General features: G+C 41.4%; 1 protein-coding gene across 1 annotated transcript; it reads right to left on the bottom strand.

Annotated features, from left to right (window-relative positions):
* Window positions 1-2,989: 2,989 nt before the first annotated feature.
* On the bottom strand, window positions 2,990-12,822 carry LOC137264252 (serine/threonine-protein phosphatase 6 regulatory ankyrin repeat subunit B-like). Its single transcript, XM_067800143.1, has 3 exons — window positions 12,207-12,822; window positions 7,863-10,291; window positions 2,990-3,061 (listed from the first exon to the last, which is right to left on the bottom strand). Exons 1-3 carry the CDS (start codon window positions 12,820-12,822, stop codon window positions 2,990-2,992), a joined length of 3,117 nt encoding a protein of 1,038 aa, XP_067656244.1.
* Window positions 12,823-19,740: the final 6,918 nt, after the last annotated feature.

Below are 19,740 nucleotides of genomic sequence, written 5' to 3'. Positions count from 1 at the left end.
AGGTGAAATATATGCCGGGTAATGACATTATTGAACCCAGTGACAGTCTGTGGAGTTCACCATGTGTTCTTGTGCCGAAGAGTGGAGGTGGTTGGCGCTGCTGTGCTGACATGAAAGCAGTCAATGCGCTCTCACGAACAGATTCCGAGAGTGGATGATTGCATTGATCACATTGGTCAAGCTAAATATATAAGTAAGTTTGACTTACTAAGGGGCTTCTGGCAGATTCCAGTTACAGACAGTGCAAAGAAAATATCAACATTCGCTACACCAGATGGACTGTATCAATACAAGGTGATGCCGTTTGGTCTGTAGAACGCTCCAGCCATGTTCCAGAGACTCATCAACAATGTCACATCAGGCCTTGATTGTGTCGAGGCTTGCATGGATGATGTCATCGATTATGACATGGAGTGGGATGATCATCAACTCATGGTTTCTTCAAAAGACTGTCTAGGGCGAAGTCAACTGTGAATGTGTGAGTTTGTCAAGGCACAAGTGGAATTTTTAGGGCATGTTGTAGGGCACGGCCAGGTACAACCAGTTCATGCTAAAGTTGAAGCAATGATACATTTTCCAGTACCTCAATCTAAGAGAGGACTCGTGAGATTCTTGGGTATGGCTGGCTATTACAGAGGCTTTTACTGATCACAATCCCTTGACTTTTCTTTACAAAATGGGGTTTGACCTTGCAAGGGTTCAATCTTGTGATCAAACACATTAAAGGCAAATACAATGTTTGTGCGTGATGCACTTTTCAGGGTATAAGTGTATGATGACTTGATGATGCCGTATGTATATATGTATGTATGTATGTATGTGTGTGTGTGTGTGTGTGTGTGTGTGTGTGTGTGTGTGTGTGTGTGTGTGTATGTATCTGTATTTTGTCATAGTAATTCTGCAAGAAGTTTCTCATTACTCACAGTATTGCATGTCATGCTGTTTTGTTATTATTGCTATGATTGTGACTTTCTTTTCCTCAAGGAGGAGAGTGTTACGAGTGTGTATTTTCTGTATATTTGTTATTAATTCAGTAATAATTATTATTTGGTCACAACATTTAAGGTTTTGAATATTAATTATGATGGGTCATATTTTGTTTTAATAGCTGGTCAACACTTTTAGGATTCTGGTTTTACGGAATTTATCTGCTCCTAGTTTTCTATGTGTTTACTTCCGGGAGACTTATTCGAGGGCATTCTACAGTGTTGACGATTGTCGTAAGTGCCCGAACTTTCGGGAAATGACTGAGTATATATATATATAAAGGCTGGTTTCCATGTTGAGGGCGACACTCATTCACATTCATTGGAATTACATTACTGCCAACGCTTGATCAGCAAAATCCGTCAACGCCTGAATCTACATTATCTGCTGTCAGACCGATCGCTGTGTTTACATTCTGCATAGTTGATTATCTTTGGTGAGTTTGATATATTATATCTTGTGACCCATAGCTTTATATTTTGTCTCATTTGTACTGAACATGTAATCAGCAATAAGACTATTGACTTGTGACTTTGCATACCTTGCTCTCGTTGCATACGAATACATTTGAGCGTTTATGACTTGTCTTTGTTTTGTTTTTTTTTACTGGTTTACAAGGGGATTTCTTACATCGTTTGCCACGGCACATTCTTCACCATAACAAAATATAATACTGTACACTTTTGATTAGATCCTCCCGAGATGTACATAACACACTTTTACATTTATGGATAGAAATGAATGTCCAAAAGTGTTCCAGGAGAAAAGTTCTTCTCATTTCACTGTACAACTGGTAAGTGTGAAATGATACTTGTCCTCTACACCGGTGTTACAAATAGGACGCAAACGTAAACCTGGTCCGATTGATTGCCACCTACCCTCATTATACTGTAGTGGCAAGACATTGCATCTGAATTTGAGTGAGTGAGTGAGTTATTTTTAACGTCACATCAGCAATATTTCATCCATATCGTGACAAGAATATTTAACACTGAAATGGAATACATGTGCATTATAAAAACCTATCGACGACGGAAAGTAAAACAACTAGAATATCACAGTTAGCATTAAAACTAGTGTGAAAAGTTAAAATATCACTATTTGGACAGTACAATATAAACAACAGGCTGTAGATTGCCAACAACCGAAGGTAGATCACCATACCAGGGATTTGGTGTAAGTAGAGCGCACCTTTTCTTCCAAATGATATACAAGTATCCTTCAGGTTATATTCTCTCTACATCACATACCTGGAGCTGGTTTTCTCTCTAGTTTCTTTATTTCAGTACAGATGTGGGCCAACAACCCTTAGTAAAACATTGATTGGTCCATCACATATGAGTATTGCACGCTTTACTAGAGCATGTCTCACGAGGCATGAGGAATATAGCAGGTTATGTTTTTATCAACAAATGTTTGGCTACGTGACATGAGCATATTCAATTCACATACGAATAATCGTGGTGTTCCTTGGCCATAAATCATTGACATAGATTATCAAAACCTGCATAGATCAGTAGAAAGTGATATTCTGCCTCAGTATGACCACAGCTAAAGACTTTTAAAAATCTTTCGTTCCTTTATACACTAAAATAACTGCTTTCGTCAATAGCTAAATACATGTAAGTGTGTTACGAAGATGTCCAAGAGGTGTAGGGTAGTTAACTTTACAATAACATATCAAATCCTAATGCAATGCATGATAATTAAAGAAGGCTAAGTTTCTAACAACAGATGTTTCACTTGTTTGAGTGGCATTTTAGAAGTTGAGGTGTACAAATAGGACAAATTGTTATGGATCACACGAAAGTGGTTACGAAAGTCTTTGTAGAATGTAACCACTAAAATAGTCAACGGAACTACTGAAGCCATACTGTCAACCCCTACCAAAAGACCTAAACCAGAATCAGCCCCAATCAAGATATCCATTCCCTACGTTGGAAAAATATTACTTCAGATCAATCGGCTCTTGAAACAACAAGCTAACATTGACACAACCTTCTCAGCGTCCCTCAGCCTCAACAATCTCCTCCATGCTGACAGAAGAAAACAACCCACTGTCAACAACAACAACCTGAAATGTGTCATATGTAAAATAAACTGTGATTGTGGACAAAGCTACATTAGTGAAACATAACGTCCCATCAACCCGAGTCAAAGAACATCGCACCTCTGTTACTAATTCGAACAGCAAATCAGCCATCTCGGACCACGTCAAAGAAGACCCTAATCATAAAATAGAGTGGTCTGACATCACAATCCTAGCCAAAACCAAACGGACTTCACCAAACGCAAGCTCACCGTAGCCATTCACATCAAACGCCACAAGCCCACTATCAACAGTAACCAAGGGTATTTTATTCCATCTGCTTATGATGCACTCCTCCACCAAGCCCAATCAATTGTATAAACACCTCATCCTCCATTGTAATTCCTTCATTGTAACCCCTCTATTTGTACATGTCTGGCTTCCATTCACTATCCTTTCTGTACTACTGGCTTCTCCAGCTTTCTGCTTCCCCTCATGGCATTTTGTTGCTCCGGTTGACAATTGTGTTTTTTTTGGTATACTATGTTATCTCATTGTTTTAATTAGTATATATATATGGATTTCATGCGTCATTCCTGCTTGACAATGGTACAAGAATCTGTATCAAAACGTCGCAATCACGCAATAAAGAAGTTGTTATCCATAACAATTTGTCCTATTTGAACAGAGGTTTCGTTAGAAGACATAAGCTGTGATTCAAAGTTATTCAAATTCATTTATCAATGCAGTTTTAAACAATCGTATAAAAGAGATCACCAACATTTTGGTTAATCCAAATGTAACCAAAGCCATGAGAAAATGAATTCTTTTTTATGAACGATAACTAACTCGTTGTTCCAATGTCATTGAAATATCTTACCATGTAATCCGCGTTCTTGGGTAATCTACACTCATTCATTCGTTCACTCGAGCATTTTAGCCTATAGCTTGAAAGCCGTACTTAAGCATTTAAATATATTGGATAGCGACCACATTCGCCATATAAAATAGCATTAGGAGTGTATTGTCCTACCCTTAGAAATCGTTTACAGGCTAGAAAATGTACCTTTTTCAGCAATTCGTATTGCTTAACTCCCCACACTTCACAGACATATAACAATATCAGCATCACCTGAGAATCAAAGATCGCAAAATATATTTTCGGGTGAATCACTCCAATCTTGTTTATTTTGACAACAGTTTCCATCCATGCTCTTTTCCCTCAGCATTCCTAGTCTGAAATGCATTTGTTAATTTTTATGGTACTTGAAAACCAGACACCTAAATATTTGTAGCTACGACTGTACAGCATCTGCAAATAGAAGCAGGAACAATTTATACAAATGAGAGAATAACTGCATGTCGTGTCTACCACATTCGTTTACAGCGTTTAGCAGCTCAACAACAAATAACGAGAATAACAAACGGCTTAGGATGCATCCTTGGTGTTCTCCATTTGGACAATTATGTCTGAAGAAGAGCATTTTCCACAAACTTTACGGATCTGTAAATTGCTTTAAGTGCTGATAGCATTTTCTCCCCTAACCCGTTTTGATTGAGGCAAAACCAAAGTTAATTGTCTTTTCACATATTCAAACGCCTTTCTAAAATCTATGAAAGCGACATAAAGCTTTTTTCGTTTTCTTTGGGAGAATGATAGAGTTTGTTCAAATTCTCCAGAATCATATAGTTTATTGAAGAGAGCAGCGAGAAAGGGCATGAAGGCGTGAGGAAAGGTAATAATGTTTTTTACTTTTTCAATTTCTATAAAAAAAATAAGAAAAAAAACATTGGAAGTACTCTGTGTGATACGTGTTTTCATACAGTCCGCTGCATCAAGTACAGTTTGTACTGACAAGTCTAGAGCGTGGTCAAGTCCTGTATCAAGCATCTGACAAAGTATGGTTCCATATAATCCTGTCAGAGCACTTTCTGTCAGTGTTATTGTTATTTTCTAACTGGTGGCTTTGCTCATAGACTTTAGATTTTGCCGTAATGGCATATGATCTGAATCTATTCGGGACTCTACATGAAATGATTCGATCAGTTCAAACGCATCTACATTGGCAATGCAGTAATCAATTACCGAGGAACCCTGGGTAGATATGAACGCAAGCTCGCCAGTTTTATCTCCTTTCACACGGCCATTTAGAATATACATATATATACTGGTCAACACAGTTATGTTAGCATCCTACCCAATCCATTGATAGAGTTGCCATAAGATTGTCTCTTGTCAAGGGGTACTGCAGTTTGTCAGGAAACACATCTCCCAGAAAGTTTGGTTGTGGTTGAGATGGTTTGTTGCCTGTCCCAACCTGGAGTTCAGGTCATCGGTGATAACTATATGACTGTCGGAGAAGATACCCACGTTTTCTGAAAACCACTGGTCAAGTAGTTCTATAGGTGTTGGTCTCCGACATGATGTGTAGTATGTAGACCCCTCAGGTTGTATGTACTAGGTGAGACCTATCAAAATATCAGCGTTTAACTTTGCAATATCTGTTTAGAAATACGAAAGGCAATTAGATTATCAATATCCAATGTTAGTACAGAGCAGAAATGGGGTACGCTATTATGGAGGACGGAGGACTGGCGATTCGAATCCCGAATCTGAATATTGGAGGTGGAGGTGGAGGTGTGTGCTGTGAGAGTATATAATATTGTTGTATATTATATTTTTGAGAGAACAGGCAGAGCTCTAATTTCCATGTCTCGAGAATGTTACATAGTGTCCTTCAACAATATGTTGACATGTTCCACTGTTATTTCTGTTACATTTGGACAGAGTTTAATCTAAATTTCTTAAATGTAAACTTTACTTTGGTTAGGATCATTTTAAAATACTTATTCTTTCTTTTGCTATTTATTATTTTTTCTTTGTTTTATGTTTCTATATTTCCAAATCAATGTTAAAATCTAGAAATGTACATTACACAATGTCATTTTAGAAAATGGTCAAAAGTAACATGTGCCATATTTGGGGTTAAGCGGCTGACCTTGTGTGCTGGCGATTAGGTGCCTGACTCTGAGGGTCCGGATTCGAATCCCGAATGGGACACAGCCAAACAAGCACTAGAATTTGTACTTTGATAAGACAGTATTTTCTATCACTGACGAAACTCAAGATCTGTTTTATTGACGCCTATTTGTTTGCCTGTCTGTCTGCTAATGACAATCTGCAGTCCAGAACTTCACTTACTTACCCCACGCAATTTGAACTTATCACCCATCAGGCTATACACCACAAACAAAACACACTGCTTTCTGTCACATTATGCAATTACACAGACAGGTAGGTGTGATACTTGTACACAAGATATTTTATGATGTTTGTTATTTGCAAACGAACTGCATCCAAAAGTCAAACTTGAGGCTGAAATATGGGAAAAGGTAGGTTTGGGTGTTCATGTTTTTAAGATTTGAATCCCGACTCTGAAAAAAAACCCATTCATACATACATACATACATACATACATACATACATACATACATACATACATACATACATACATACATACATACATACATACATACATACATACATACATACATACATACATACATCATACATACATACATACATACATACATACATGTATGTAAATACATACATACTTGTATGTAAATACATACATACACACACACACACACACACACACACACACACACACAAACAAACAAACAAATACATACATACATACATGATTCAGGGGTTCAAAAACACAATGACACCAAACACGTTAAGTTTATTTCAAGCTCCAAAAACTAAAATCAACAAACAATAAAATCAATATTTCTTTAAAAAATAATAAGTATCTAAACCCTGTGGGAAAGACCTATCCTACTGCCCCTTAAATTTTACCTACCTCAATACCCCCAAATAATGTTCACTAGCAAAAGAAAACAAAAACGTAACGCCTTAACATTATCTAAGCAAACTTTAGTTCTTCCTAAAACTAAACTGTTAAATCAAAAGAAAACCTAAAACTCTGCTTTCTGAGTCCTTTGGCTGTCAGACCCCAGAATGCAGAGTACAAAAATAATAGCCCTTTTACATCCCTTACCTTTGATTCTAACCCAATAAAAACCACGCTTAGAAAATTACCCAAAAATGCCTACAAAAGAAAAGTTCAGAGGACTGATACCTCTGCTCATGAGAAGCCCATGCACATGCACAAGCCCATCCCATTACTTGACATTGTGGCAGAAGCATGCCTGATGGATCCTCACCCCTCATGAGCTAAATGGACCAGCCCGCTGATGCCTAAAGCTAGTGTATTGGTCATAACCTAGCCTATTCCTGTTCCAGCAAGCCTACCTTCTACTGAAAAGTTAACCCTACCGTTACTACAAGTGAATGTGCCGTGTCCCGGGTGGGTGAGGAAAACATCCATTTCGGGCTCAGTATATGTTGTACTCACATTAATCGCAGAAGCTCCCGTCACCTATCCTTTTATTTGGAATCATAAATGACTTGGAGATTGATAATAACAGACAAATTCTTCAGAGCTGTTGTGCCTGCCGTGTACACCTCAGGGAGCATTCATTGATTATCTACTATTCATGGATTTACTGCAATACGCCTATCACAGTTCTATACTTACTGTTGTTTTATCTGGTTATCCTGAACATATGACAGAAGTAGCCTGAAAATTGCCATATTCCCAGTTTGGTTTGCTATCATTGCTGGTGTAAGGCCAAATACATTCGTAGTTTGAATGTCTACACCATGGTGGTGTTGCAAGATGTGCCTCACCATTCTCGTACGTCCCCTGCTGCATGCAGTATGGAGGACGCTGTTACCCTTATAAGTCACAAGTGAAACATCGGCTCCTTCACTTACAAGGAAATCATACACTTCTCTACGTCCCCAAGACACTGCCAGCATCACTGGTGTACGCCCTCTCCTATCTCTGCTATTGATGTCAACAATGTTTTGTGAAAGGACACTCTTTACAATCTCCACATGTCCTCCCTTAACGGCACTATGAAGGATGTTGAGACCACTGTGAACTACCAGCGAAATATCAGCTCCTTTCGCTACAAGGAGGTCATAAACGTCTCTCTGCCCCCGACCTGCTGCCCACATAACTGGTGTGCGCCCTCCTTTGTCTCTGCTATTGATGTCAACAATGTCTTGTGAAAGGACACTCTTTACAATCTCCACATGTCCTCCCTTAACAGCAGCATGAAGGATGTTGAGACCACTGTGTGCTACCAGAGAAACATCAGCTCCTTTCGCTACAAGGAGGTCATACACTTCTCTCCACCCCCGACCTGCTGCCCACATCACTGGTGTACGCCCTCCTTTGTCTCTGCTATTGATGTCAACAATGGCTTGTGAAAGGACACTCTTTACAATCTCCACATGTCCTCCCTTAACAGCAGCATGAAGGATGTTGAGACCACTGTGTGCTACCAGAGAAACATCAGCTCCTTTCGCTACAAGGAGGTCATACACTTCTCTCTGCCCCCGACCTGCTGCCAACATCACTGGTGTAACCCCTTCTTTATCTCTGCTATTGATGTCAACAATGTTTTGTGAAAGGACACTCTTTACAATCTCCACATGTCCTCCCTTAACAGCACTATGAAGGATGTTGTGACCACCGTGTGCTACCAGGGAAACATCAGCTCCTTTCGCTACAAGGAGGTCATACACTTCTCTACGTCTCCGACCTGCTGCCCACATAACTGGTGTGCGCCCTCCTTTGTCTCTGCTATTGATGTCAACAATGTCTTGTGAAAGGACACTCTTTACAATCTCCACATGTCCTCCCTTAACAGCAGCATGAAGGATGTTGAGACCACTGTGTGCTACCAGAGAAACATCAGCTCCTTTCGCTACAAGGAGGTCATACACTTCTCTACGTCTCCGACCTGCTGCCCACATCACTGGTGTAACCCCTTCTTTATCTCTGCTATTGATGTCAACAATGTTTTGTGAAAGGACACTCTTTACAATCTCCACATGTCCTCCCTTAACAGCAGCATGAAGGATGTTGAAACCACCGTGTGCTACCAGAGAAACATCAGCTCCTTTCGCTACAAGGAGGTCATAAACTTCTCTCCGCCCCCGACCTGCTGCCCACATCACTGGTGTAACCCCTTCTTTATCTCTGCTATTGATGTCAACAATGCCTTGTGAAAGAACCCTCTTTACAATCTCCACATGTCCTCCCTTAACAGCACTATGAAGGATGTTGAAACCACCGTGTGCTACCAGAGAAACATCAGCTCCTTTTGCTACAAGGAGGTCATAAACTTCTCTCCGCCCCCGACCTGCTGCCGTCATCACTGGTGTAACCCCTTCTTTATTTCTGATATTGATGTCGACAATGCTTTGTGAAAGGATATACTCCACCATGTCCACATGTCCACCCGCAGCAGCACTATGAAGAATATGTCGACCATCATCTGCCACCAGGGAAACATTAGCTCCTTCACCGACAAGAAGGTCAAACACCTCTTTGTGGCCCCAGTATGCTGACACCATCAATGATGTCCTCCCTTCGTTATCTCTACTGTTGATGTCAACGATATTTTGTGAAAGGATATACTTCACCACGTGTACATGTCCGCCCCAACATGCCACTTGAAGGATATTCCAGCCTTTATCATCTACCAAGAGAACATCGGCACCTTTACTGATTAGTAGGTCATACATTTCTTTGTTTCCACAAAATGCTGAAAGCATTAATGCTGTCATATCACCGTCTGCTCTGCTGTTAAGTTCAGCTTTGTCCCGTGTGAGGATGTCCTGTACAATCTGCATATGTCCTGACCCAGTGGCCAGAAACAGAATGTTTCTAAGTGTATTGTCAACAAGGGAAATGTTAGCTCCTGCCTTTACAAGCAGGTTATAAACGTCTCTCTGTCCACAAAATGCTGCCCACATCACCGGTGTCCTTCCCATTTTGTCTCTGCTATTGACGTCCACAATGTTTTGTGAAAGGATGCACTTCACCAGCTCCTCGTGTCCTCCTTCAGATGCCGCATGCAGAATGTTGCCACCATTAACAGCCACGAGGGAGGCATTAGCACCTTTACTAATAAGGAACTCAAACACGTGTCGGTGCCCATGGGACGCAGTCACCAGGAGAGGTGTCACTTTCATTTCCCCATATCTACCGTTCATGTTCACCCGAGTATGAGAAAGGATCGACTTTACTCTTGCAAGATCACCTTCCTTGCAGGCATCATACAATTTTCTCTTTAGAGTCATTCTCTCCATATATTGAGGGGTCACTCCAGGGTAGTACAGCCTGGAACCTGAAGATATGTACTGACATAAAACACTGAAATTGGTCTGTGGGAACATACATATGACATGACGTAATTTAGAAAATTTAGAAGATTTAGCTGTTAAAATGGTAGATTTACATGAACAGAAGCACACGGTGTCAGACCTGGGGTATACATATATGCATGTGGTGCCATTACATACATGGTCCATTCCAACGAAAAGTGAACAGAGCATGCTTGGGTCCATTACATCATAGCCTTACTATTTTCATTGAATTCGGGGTGCCCATTACATCGACACAACTGGAACAATTTATGCCATATTCAGCATGACTATTTTTTTTTTATTAAACTACTCGACCTCATGTTCTCCCTTCCAAATGCAGCTATTGTCAGAAGTGATCGGAGATACATCGGGGAGAGTCCATTGAGACACTTCCATACCATTGTAAGCACCTTGTGCTTTATTCGTAGCCTAACCGGAAGCCAGTGCGTGCAGAGTCTTCAGGGCGGTCTTGGAGCTGGAGTATTTGTCAGCGTGGAGAACAAGTTTGGCGGCAAAATTCTGCACCTTTTGTAACTTCCGTATCTGTGTGTCCGGAAGTTCGATGAAGACAGCATTTGCATAGTCGAGGTGTGAAATAACTGTTCCAAGGACCAGTGTATGACATGCGTCTTGTGTCAATAGATGTCTCACGTTTCTTATTTTCTAAAGACAATACATAGCCTTCTTACATGTAGATGTTATGTGGTGAGAAAATGACAGTTGTTCGTCAAGTTCTAGGCCGAGATACCGGATCCTATGTGCTAGTGGAATGTCTTCTCCGTTGACGTTAATGTTTTTTGCAGAACATTTTTGTAGCTGTTGGCGGGATCCGAAATAGATAAATTCCGTTTTTGTTGGATTCATTTTTAGCCTATTCTTGTCCATCCAGTTTTTTACTTCAACTGAGAGATCTTGCTGTTGCTTGAGAGCCTGTACCTCGGATCCTGCAATCCGAGGATCAAACGAGTCAATGAAGGCATGATCATCAGCATACCCATATATGCTGGTAGGACTCTGTAAGACCTCCTCCAAAGTGCTGGCATGTATAGAGTGCAACACAGGACCAAGACAGGAACACTGAGGTACTGAGAAGTCCTGTGACCTGGTCTTGGAATACTTCTCTCCAACATTTACCTTACACGTTCTTGAACGTAGGTATGTGTCGAACCAGTGAAGAACAGAAATCGTCGATTTAGTACTTGCAAGAGGATTTCGTGGTCTACAGTGTCAAAGGCAGCCCTAAGATCCACTGCAACAAGTGCCGATACCTGCTGGTGTTCCATATTGTAGAGAAGATCTGTGACCAATCTCACAACTGCTGTTTCACAACTGTAGTGTTGTCGGTAGGCAGACTCATAATCCGGTAGTAGATTATTTGAGTCGCAGTGGAGCATGAGTTGTTGAAGAGCCGCTTTTTCCAAGACTTTAGACAGAAATCGCAGATTACTAACTGGTCTGTAATTGGACAGGATAAGTTCAAGCCCCGCCTTTTTCAAAAGCGGTCTAACGAGTGCAGATTTCCATTGTGAGGCAAAAACACCGTTCATCAATGAGGAATTGATTATGGGTGTTATTGTGGGTACTGTGGCATCAAGTAGACATTTTAATAGTCAGGTGGACATACGGCCAAGTTCACAGGACTTCGTCTTCATTGAATTGATGATATTCCTTACTTTCTCAGGTGTTAGTGGAGTGAAATTTCCGAACATAGGTGCCTCATCGTCTTTTGGAATATACTTGTCAATATGCTGTAGACTATTCTACATAGTGAATGATTCTGAAAAAGGTCAGCGAAGTCCTCAGCTAGTTGTTCATGTGATCTGCCTTCAGGAAGAGGGTTTGATTGGGTATCTCCAGTGACAGCCTTGAAAATCCGATATAACGGTTTAGCATCACCTTTAGAATTGATGATTTTGTCACTGATGGTGGCGCCTTTAGCTTGCTTGATCATCCACTTATACTGATTTCGCTCCTTCTTAAGAGCTATAAAATGATGGTTTCCTCTGAATTTGTGGAAGGTCTTCACACGCCGTCGAACCTTGTGCTCCTGCTGAGCTATTTCTCTCGTGAACCAGGGTTTCTTCTTTCGAAACGTGACCATCTTTGATATGACTGATGCAAATTTGTCCAGAACTGCTGTGACTTTATTTTCGAACTCATGAACCATTTCATCTGTCGAGCTCTCCGTCAGTGATGTACTCAGTTCCTTGCTGATTTCGTCCAATGGTAAGTCGGACATTTTGCGATATGTGATTCGTCTTTGACACATATCTTCTCTAGGAGCGGTCATGAAGATTTTGATCATACAGTGATCTGAAACAAAGACATCCTCACGACAGCTAACGATGTTGATGGTACTACCGACCTCAGTGTATATATGATCCAGAATGTGACTGTGCCTCTGATTTGAGAAATCCACATGCTGTGTAAGACCTAGAGCATTCATTATGTCCGCAAAGATATTTGCCTCAACATCAGCTTCATCATCAATATGGATGTTGAAGTCTCCCATAATTATAGGGGTTTTGTCGTTGATAGAACATGAGTAAGAAACTCGGTGATGTCATCAGTGAAGTGATTCACGGTCCATCGATCTTAGTCAGAATACGGAGGTCCGTAGATCGCAATAATGTGAAAACAAATGTTTTTTGAAACCATTTTCCATATTAGATATTCAAATGTCCGCACAACATCATGCTTCACCAAAGTCACCTTGCTATTATCCTTGTAGACTAAACCTATACCACCCCCTGGTGTATCCTTCCTGTCGCAGTGATCAAACTTAGTACCATCTTGATTTAAGGCACTTTGAGAACATCAGATTACGTCATCTCCTTTGAGCCAGGTTTCTGTTAGCAGCAGAGCATCAAGTTCATAAATATCCATTAAGTCTTTAACATATGCATCCTTTTTTTGAAAGATTTACTGTTAAGTAAGGCTGGTTGAACTCCTTTCATTAAAACTGCAGTTGGCGCCGAATCATTTTTACATTCAATTTGTATGTTATTATCCATGTTTATTCCTCTGTGTTTGATAGTTTCGATTTTATTATCCTACCACCCTTCTTACCCCTTTTCCGAATTTCGTCTAAGCCGTCGGACAATAAGACTGGAGAGCCCTGTTTTATTTCGCCTTTTCACCGATGTCAATTAGGTCATCACGAGAGTAGCTATATTTAGCACAAGGTTGTGAGTCGTTGATTGATGGCTGACATTCAATGAAAATGTTGTTTCTGTCGTGTCGATACATTGAGGTGTTCATACACTCAGTCGGTGGACTCATGGGGACTATTAGGATAGCAGCACACACATAAACGCAAGTTGGTTGTCATACAGTTCAGTCATTTCTTCGTTGACAGATTGCATAAAACATAAAAATATTGCAGAGCAGAAAACCGTGTCACCTTCAGTCAAGCGTCAATATGCATTGGCGTTGCATAATGTAATAACGTAAAACAATTGTTAGAAAAAAATCACGTTTCCTACAAATACCATGAAATATGTTGCTGTTTCCATATATGAGCGAACGGTATCCTAAATTCCTAAAATATCCTGCATTCGTTGATACATTTAACTCCCAGATGTTACCTACAAGTACCAACAACTGGCCACATTCAAACAGTTGGAATGACAATGTGTTCCATTGGATGTCATTATGGATGAGACCAGACAACATTTGTGCTTAGTGAGTGTATTTGATATTTTCCGTAAGAATGTTACAGAAATAAACCAATGTCACAATAGCACAGGATGTATATGGCACCTGTTACGACTAACCAACTTTAATTTTAGTGGGGTTTTATTCTTAGTATTGTGAAAAAAGGCCTCGGACTGCAAATGGAATTGACATGGGGGATTAAATTGGTAGGACATGGTGTTCCACAGGGAGTTTCACGTTTGTGGCTCACGGCATTTTACGTAGCATGTGTCCATTGTAAACAAAATGAAATAGTGAACTCAAATGCTGCTATAAAATAATTGACACTGAAGAACATTATTGCAGACCATAAAACTGATTAGGTAATGCTACCTATTAATTGACTGAAAAAGGTTTCTTGGAATTTCAAATTTCAGTTTGTGATTAAAACCTATGATATGATGAATACTCTTTAAATGAGATGCCAGAAAACAGGTTAATGATACACAACACAACGTTATGAATGGTAGATGTTACTTAGCTTTCTAATCGCTATTCATTCCCTACTGGGTGACCTCCACCAAAACATTTCTACAACACCTTCGCGTCATCAAGGCCATAGTGATAATGCAGTTAGATACGATGACACACAGTTAACCTGAAACTGTGATTTTACCATGAAAATGTGCATGATTTTAATTCTTGCAAACATAAAATATTTGAGCTTGTGACGCCATAGTTTTCGTTTGGTGGTTGTCGTCACAGAATTATTGTTGTTGACATCTCCGCACCTAAAGAATCTGTCCTTGTGTACCAGTTCACGTTCAATGTTGTCGCATCTGCGGGAGCCAAAACTGTTCAGTGTGTGTGATTCTAGAGATGTAACGAGTGGGCTTGAATGTGACATTGTGGAGGTTACATTCACTATCACTCTTCTATCACCTGCAGTCTTCTCACCTTTCCCGACCCAGAAACTGCCAGTTGTGTCACAGGCTAAAATGTTTTATCATTAACACCGCACCTTACTTTCAGCATTCACTGACGCTTGCATAGACAGCCCACCTTACTTGTGGTCTGACAGGTACAGCCTTGGCACATGCAGCCTATGCAAATGTTGCAGAGGCAGGTCATATGACTGCTCTCGATAAAAGCTACATTGTCAGGCAACAACTATAGTATGTTGTTGTGGTCCACAGGTATGTTGTGAATTTTGAATGATTGTGGCAACTGTGTAGAAGGTATTTATTTCTCATGTATCACTTTTATTCAACATAATATCCAACCATGATTTGAGAGAATTGTAACTGATAATTTTAATTGTATAAAGTATAATTAAGTCCACCAAATATATTCTGAATATTTGACAATTCTTTAACCTTAATATTGCCTATGGACACACCATGTCAGGCAACAACTATAGCATCTTGTTGTGGTCCGCAGGTTTATCATTCTTCGAATAAACACATCAGCCAGAATCAACTGTCTGTAGTTCCTGTGACACTTGGAATCGGACGGAATTTACGTGTCAGTATGACAAGTGAATTGCTTACGTCCTGTATGTTATGAAGACAGAAACTGTACATAATCACGATTGTGTCGGCGGAATATCCTTAAAAGCAATGTCTAAATGTAGTATGTAGATTACCCATTCCTGAACATTTTCAACTGAATAGAAAGGACATGTCGCCATTTGCACTCATGAACCCTTGCAAACTTTCGATGTTGTACATTGTTTCAATGACTGTTTTGCTTCTGATTGTCATGAGTGAATTTGATAACATTGGAATCACATAGCAGCTCAGAGCAGGAAGTGGATCTCGAAAAAATCATCATGTTTCATGTACCTCAGTGTTTCCTTGAGGTCATGAAGATGACGTTTTTTACTGTTTGTCACGACTTCAAGGAAACAATGAGGCAAATTGATCTCCCAATGGACAGGTACTGACGTTATCTTGTCAGAATTGTTTTTGAAAGATGATACATATGACACTTGTCGCATCTCTTCAGTAAAAGTACCATTGTTGTGCATTTTAAATATTTGACAGAATCATGGGTTTTATCTCTAGCTGCGATTTTCATGTACATGTTTACACATATATATTTACACAGGTATCTTTGATTGTTCGTTCTGAAAACGTACTCCTGGCTCGATTTTATACATTTCCACCTCTTTCATCACCCATGCTCTCTCCTTGTACGTTTAACTGACGCGTATGGTAGGGCAAAGAATCACGATATGACCAAGCACATCCTAATAACTCTTCCAGCATGCCCAGTACAAACAGTCTTCCCACAACACGTCTGACAGCACACGATAGCGCAATATGGCTCCAGAGGGAAGTCGATCTCAATAAATGGTATGCACAGCTGGTTCACCTTGTATATTAAGTTGTGCATCACATACAAATATGGGTTTAATTTGCTTTCAGTTGGAGCTTTTTTTGGTGATTTGGATGGTGATCCCTTCACTGCCATTGTTGATACGACTCCCGCTGTCATGCAGCCGATCGTTGGTCATGGATCGCATGTCCAGCCTTAATGCGTACTTGGTGGTCAGGTATTGTCCGAGCATACCGTAACTGAGACTGAGATCCTTGACGATCACGTTGATATTCTGGTGGACGCTTGATTGCCGGTATTTTTTTCCTCGTCCCACTGGTGCTAAGCTCAAATGCCCTGGATGAACACCTGGTTGGGCACGACCTTGACGGGCACTACCACTTTTATAATCACAGAGATTGTTGACTCTTTGAAACGGTGCAGATTCTTCATGATCACAATGCCCTCCGTCAACACACATTCACAATGACGTTCCACAACGTCCAGTGACGCACGCGATCGTACAAAATGGTTAACGAGCCCGAATACTGGCTGCCAAATGTCGAGTAAATTCACGACGGTGAGTTCTAACGAAATATTACCGATGTTATAGCTTCCACAATCACGGCTCTCCATAACAATAACGCTATACGCGTTAAACGGGAGTTCGTATTCCAGCCTACCACCCAGGACAGCTTCTTGTGAAGTAGTATATACAATGGGGGTTCTGGACCACTTTCAAGAAAAGTCTCTACAAAGCCGTATTTACTAACTAAGGCTTTGCTTGGCCCCTTAGCTCTTGCTACTATTACCCCTACTACATTTTGGATCACTTTCAAGAAAAGTCTCTACAACGCCTTATTTACTAACTAAGGCTTTGGTTACCCCTACTACTTAACGTGTGTTGGAGGTAACACTGTGCCGTACGGTACGATCAATAATTCTTCTCTTACAAACCCCCTACCCGGCCCATCCCTCAAGTAGTACAAGTTAGGTTCGTCGGCTTTCATATCCACTTTATCTATGTTGTAAGTTTTGACTGACCATATAGGATCGGTGGCCCGCTTACGGTTATCACCCTCGTGTTCCCCCGGCTGGTATAGATACCTCACTAGGGCCCTATCTGGTATCTGTTTCTCCTTCCCACGCAATGGAGCGGCCGACTCTGCAACTATTGATTTTAGTTTGATAGCGTCTGCCGGTTTCTTACCGGTGAGACGGGTGACTTCATGGTTGATTGCCGACACCACCTTGGGTAACCTCGTGACCCATTCAGTCGATCGTTTTCCAGGGGTGGCCATCTCCCTAGCATACTGATGGCCGAACAATCGCTCAGCCAAAGTCCTATTAAATCTCTCAACTATGGCTTGGCTGCGATGGGCTCCGGCCGTGCCACGCCTGACCTTTGTATCGTGTTTGGCTAGCAGTTGTGACACGGCACCCATGAACTCCCGTCCGGGGTCAACTTGCAGCTCTGTTGGCCACGTCAGCGGGCTGCATTTGTATATGCGTTCGAATCCTCTGGCTACCTGGGCCGAATCTTTCGTGGTCAAGGGTTCGGCTTCCTTGTAACGACTGGCTACGTCCACTACGGTTAAGGCATACTTATACCTCTTATCGTGGGGTAGGAACAGTAGGTCTGCCTGGTGAATGTTCTTAGGTATGTTAATACCGAACCTCCTTCTAGGCACGTAGCGTGGTGCCGGCAAATAGATCTGCCACAGGCCACGCTTTGGCTTCCTCCGGGGGTACTCGCGCTATTTTAGCTAGCTTATCTACTGCGCTAGCTCCTTTCCAGTACCCACGCGGGCTATAGTAAATAGCCTCAAATTTTTTCATGTCCATACGCGTATGTGTTTATCCCATCAATAGCTATCCAACGTTTCGTGTCCATAGGCGACAGGGACGTCTTGTTTATAGTCAGTCCGTATATCTTATGCCCATCACTTCTAAGTGTGTTCATTTTATGCCTAAAGGTACGGGTCTTGAACAGGGCTTCCTTGAATCTGGCGTGTTTGATGTGTTGTTTCACCACATACTTCTTAACCCCCTTAGCCTTCCGGATCTCACTATTGTCGGCTTTCAGTATGGAGTACATCTTAGGTCTCAAACCTATGTACTCGACTATGGGCGTGCCAGCACACTCGTCCTTCATCTTACCTAGGACCTTTTTATTTACCGTACTGTGTATGGCATGGGTCTTAGGGTAGTCGCTGGTGTCGTATAAATCGAGGTGTTTTTTCATGTCCTCGTACACGTCCTCGGTTCGAATTTCTAACAGCAGGGAATCCGTGTCAGTGTACAGCACTTCACACCTGTCGCCGTACTGTTTCTTGAGCTCGTTGTAGTAAAAGTCGTACATCAGGTGTTTGGATAAATCGAGGATGCTCATCCCCACGTAAACAGGCCGGTTGAATTTTATGTGGCTTTTCTTCATGTGTAGGGCAACCAGGTTGTCTGTGAATATCTTACTACGGTTGAATGCCGGACTGGCTATCAATCTCCTGAGCTTGTCTTCCTCACTCGACCGAACCAGCTTCACGGTCACGCGTTTCCTCAGGTTCTCCATAGTCTTACCAAACACCGAGTTGTTCATGAGCTTGTAGAGATTTTTCTCAAAATCACTGGTGGCTTTTTTTCGTAGGTCTGTGTTCATTCTGATGTAGGGCTCCATCCATGGGCTCTGGTCGAACATGAGCACCCTGTGTATTTTGGTCAGCCTCATACCCAACGACAGGTACAGCTGTAGGTTGCGATAGTGAACGATGTACTTGGTCTTATTCATTAAGTTAGGCACGAGTTTTTCAACGTCTGTCACACGCCCACCTAACAAGTTATGTTGGTACTCAGACATCCAGTCTGGGTTAACCCTCATACGTTCGGGGGCCAGGGGGTAGCTGTTGTGCGATGTGTGTAATTCCCTGGTATACTCTAAGTCAACCTCGAGGATATAACCTTTGTTCGAATCTGGTGCAACCCCCATAACATCAACGTGGGGTACCCATTCGAATCCCCCTGTAGGTAGATACTGGCTCATGGCCCAGCCGTACAGGTTGTTTGCGTCGAGGTAGAGAATGTTATTGGTTGGCTTGTTAGGATCGTAACCTTTCACGTATTGATTATTTGCTTTCGCGTATCGTTTGGATGCCATGGAAATCCCACCTCGCAAGCCTTTCTCAATGAATAGGTGCATGTCGTAATCTGTGAGCAATTCCAAATTAACTCCGGTCTTTTTAAGCAAGGCGTCCCACGACAGACCTGGGCTGGTGTAATACCATGCGGGGTCGAGTTTATACTGCTTGAAACACGTCCGCCTAAACGTCTCAAACACGTTGGCTAACAGCAGTACATCTGTCCTCAAGTACAGGTCGTGATAATCACCCAGGTTCTTACAACCCAGTTTATTCCATACGTTAGTCGCGTGCGAGTAATCATCTCGTGAGACGGACGCCTCATTCAGCTTGCTATAAAAGCA

This window comes from Haliotis asinina, chromosome 1, assembly GCF_037392515.1.
Source record: "Haliotis asinina isolate JCU_RB_2024 chromosome 1, JCU_Hal_asi_v2, whole genome shotgun sequence".
NCBI lineage: Eukaryota > Metazoa > Mollusca > Gastropoda > Lepetellida > Haliotidae > Haliotis > Haliotis asinina.
This window is presented reverse-complemented; position numbering and strand designations above follow the sequence as displayed.

What these genes read in the sequence shown, in the direction of transcription:
- LOC137264252 (XM_067800143.1), bottom strand. Translation starts at nt 12,822, where the DNA reads ATGGGAGACTTCAACATCCATATTGATGATGAAGCTGATGTTGAGGCA. An exon ending in CAAAATCATCAATTCTAAAG is followed by an intron (nt 10,292 to 12,206) that starts GTGATGCTAAAC and finishes ACATATCTTCAG; the next exon opens with GTTCCAGGCTGTACTACCCT. An exon ending in GAGAAGTGTATGATTTCCTT is followed by an intron (nt 3,062 to 7,862) that starts GTAAGTGAAGGA and finishes GACACATTTCAG; the next exon opens with GTTGTTGTTGTTGACAGTGG.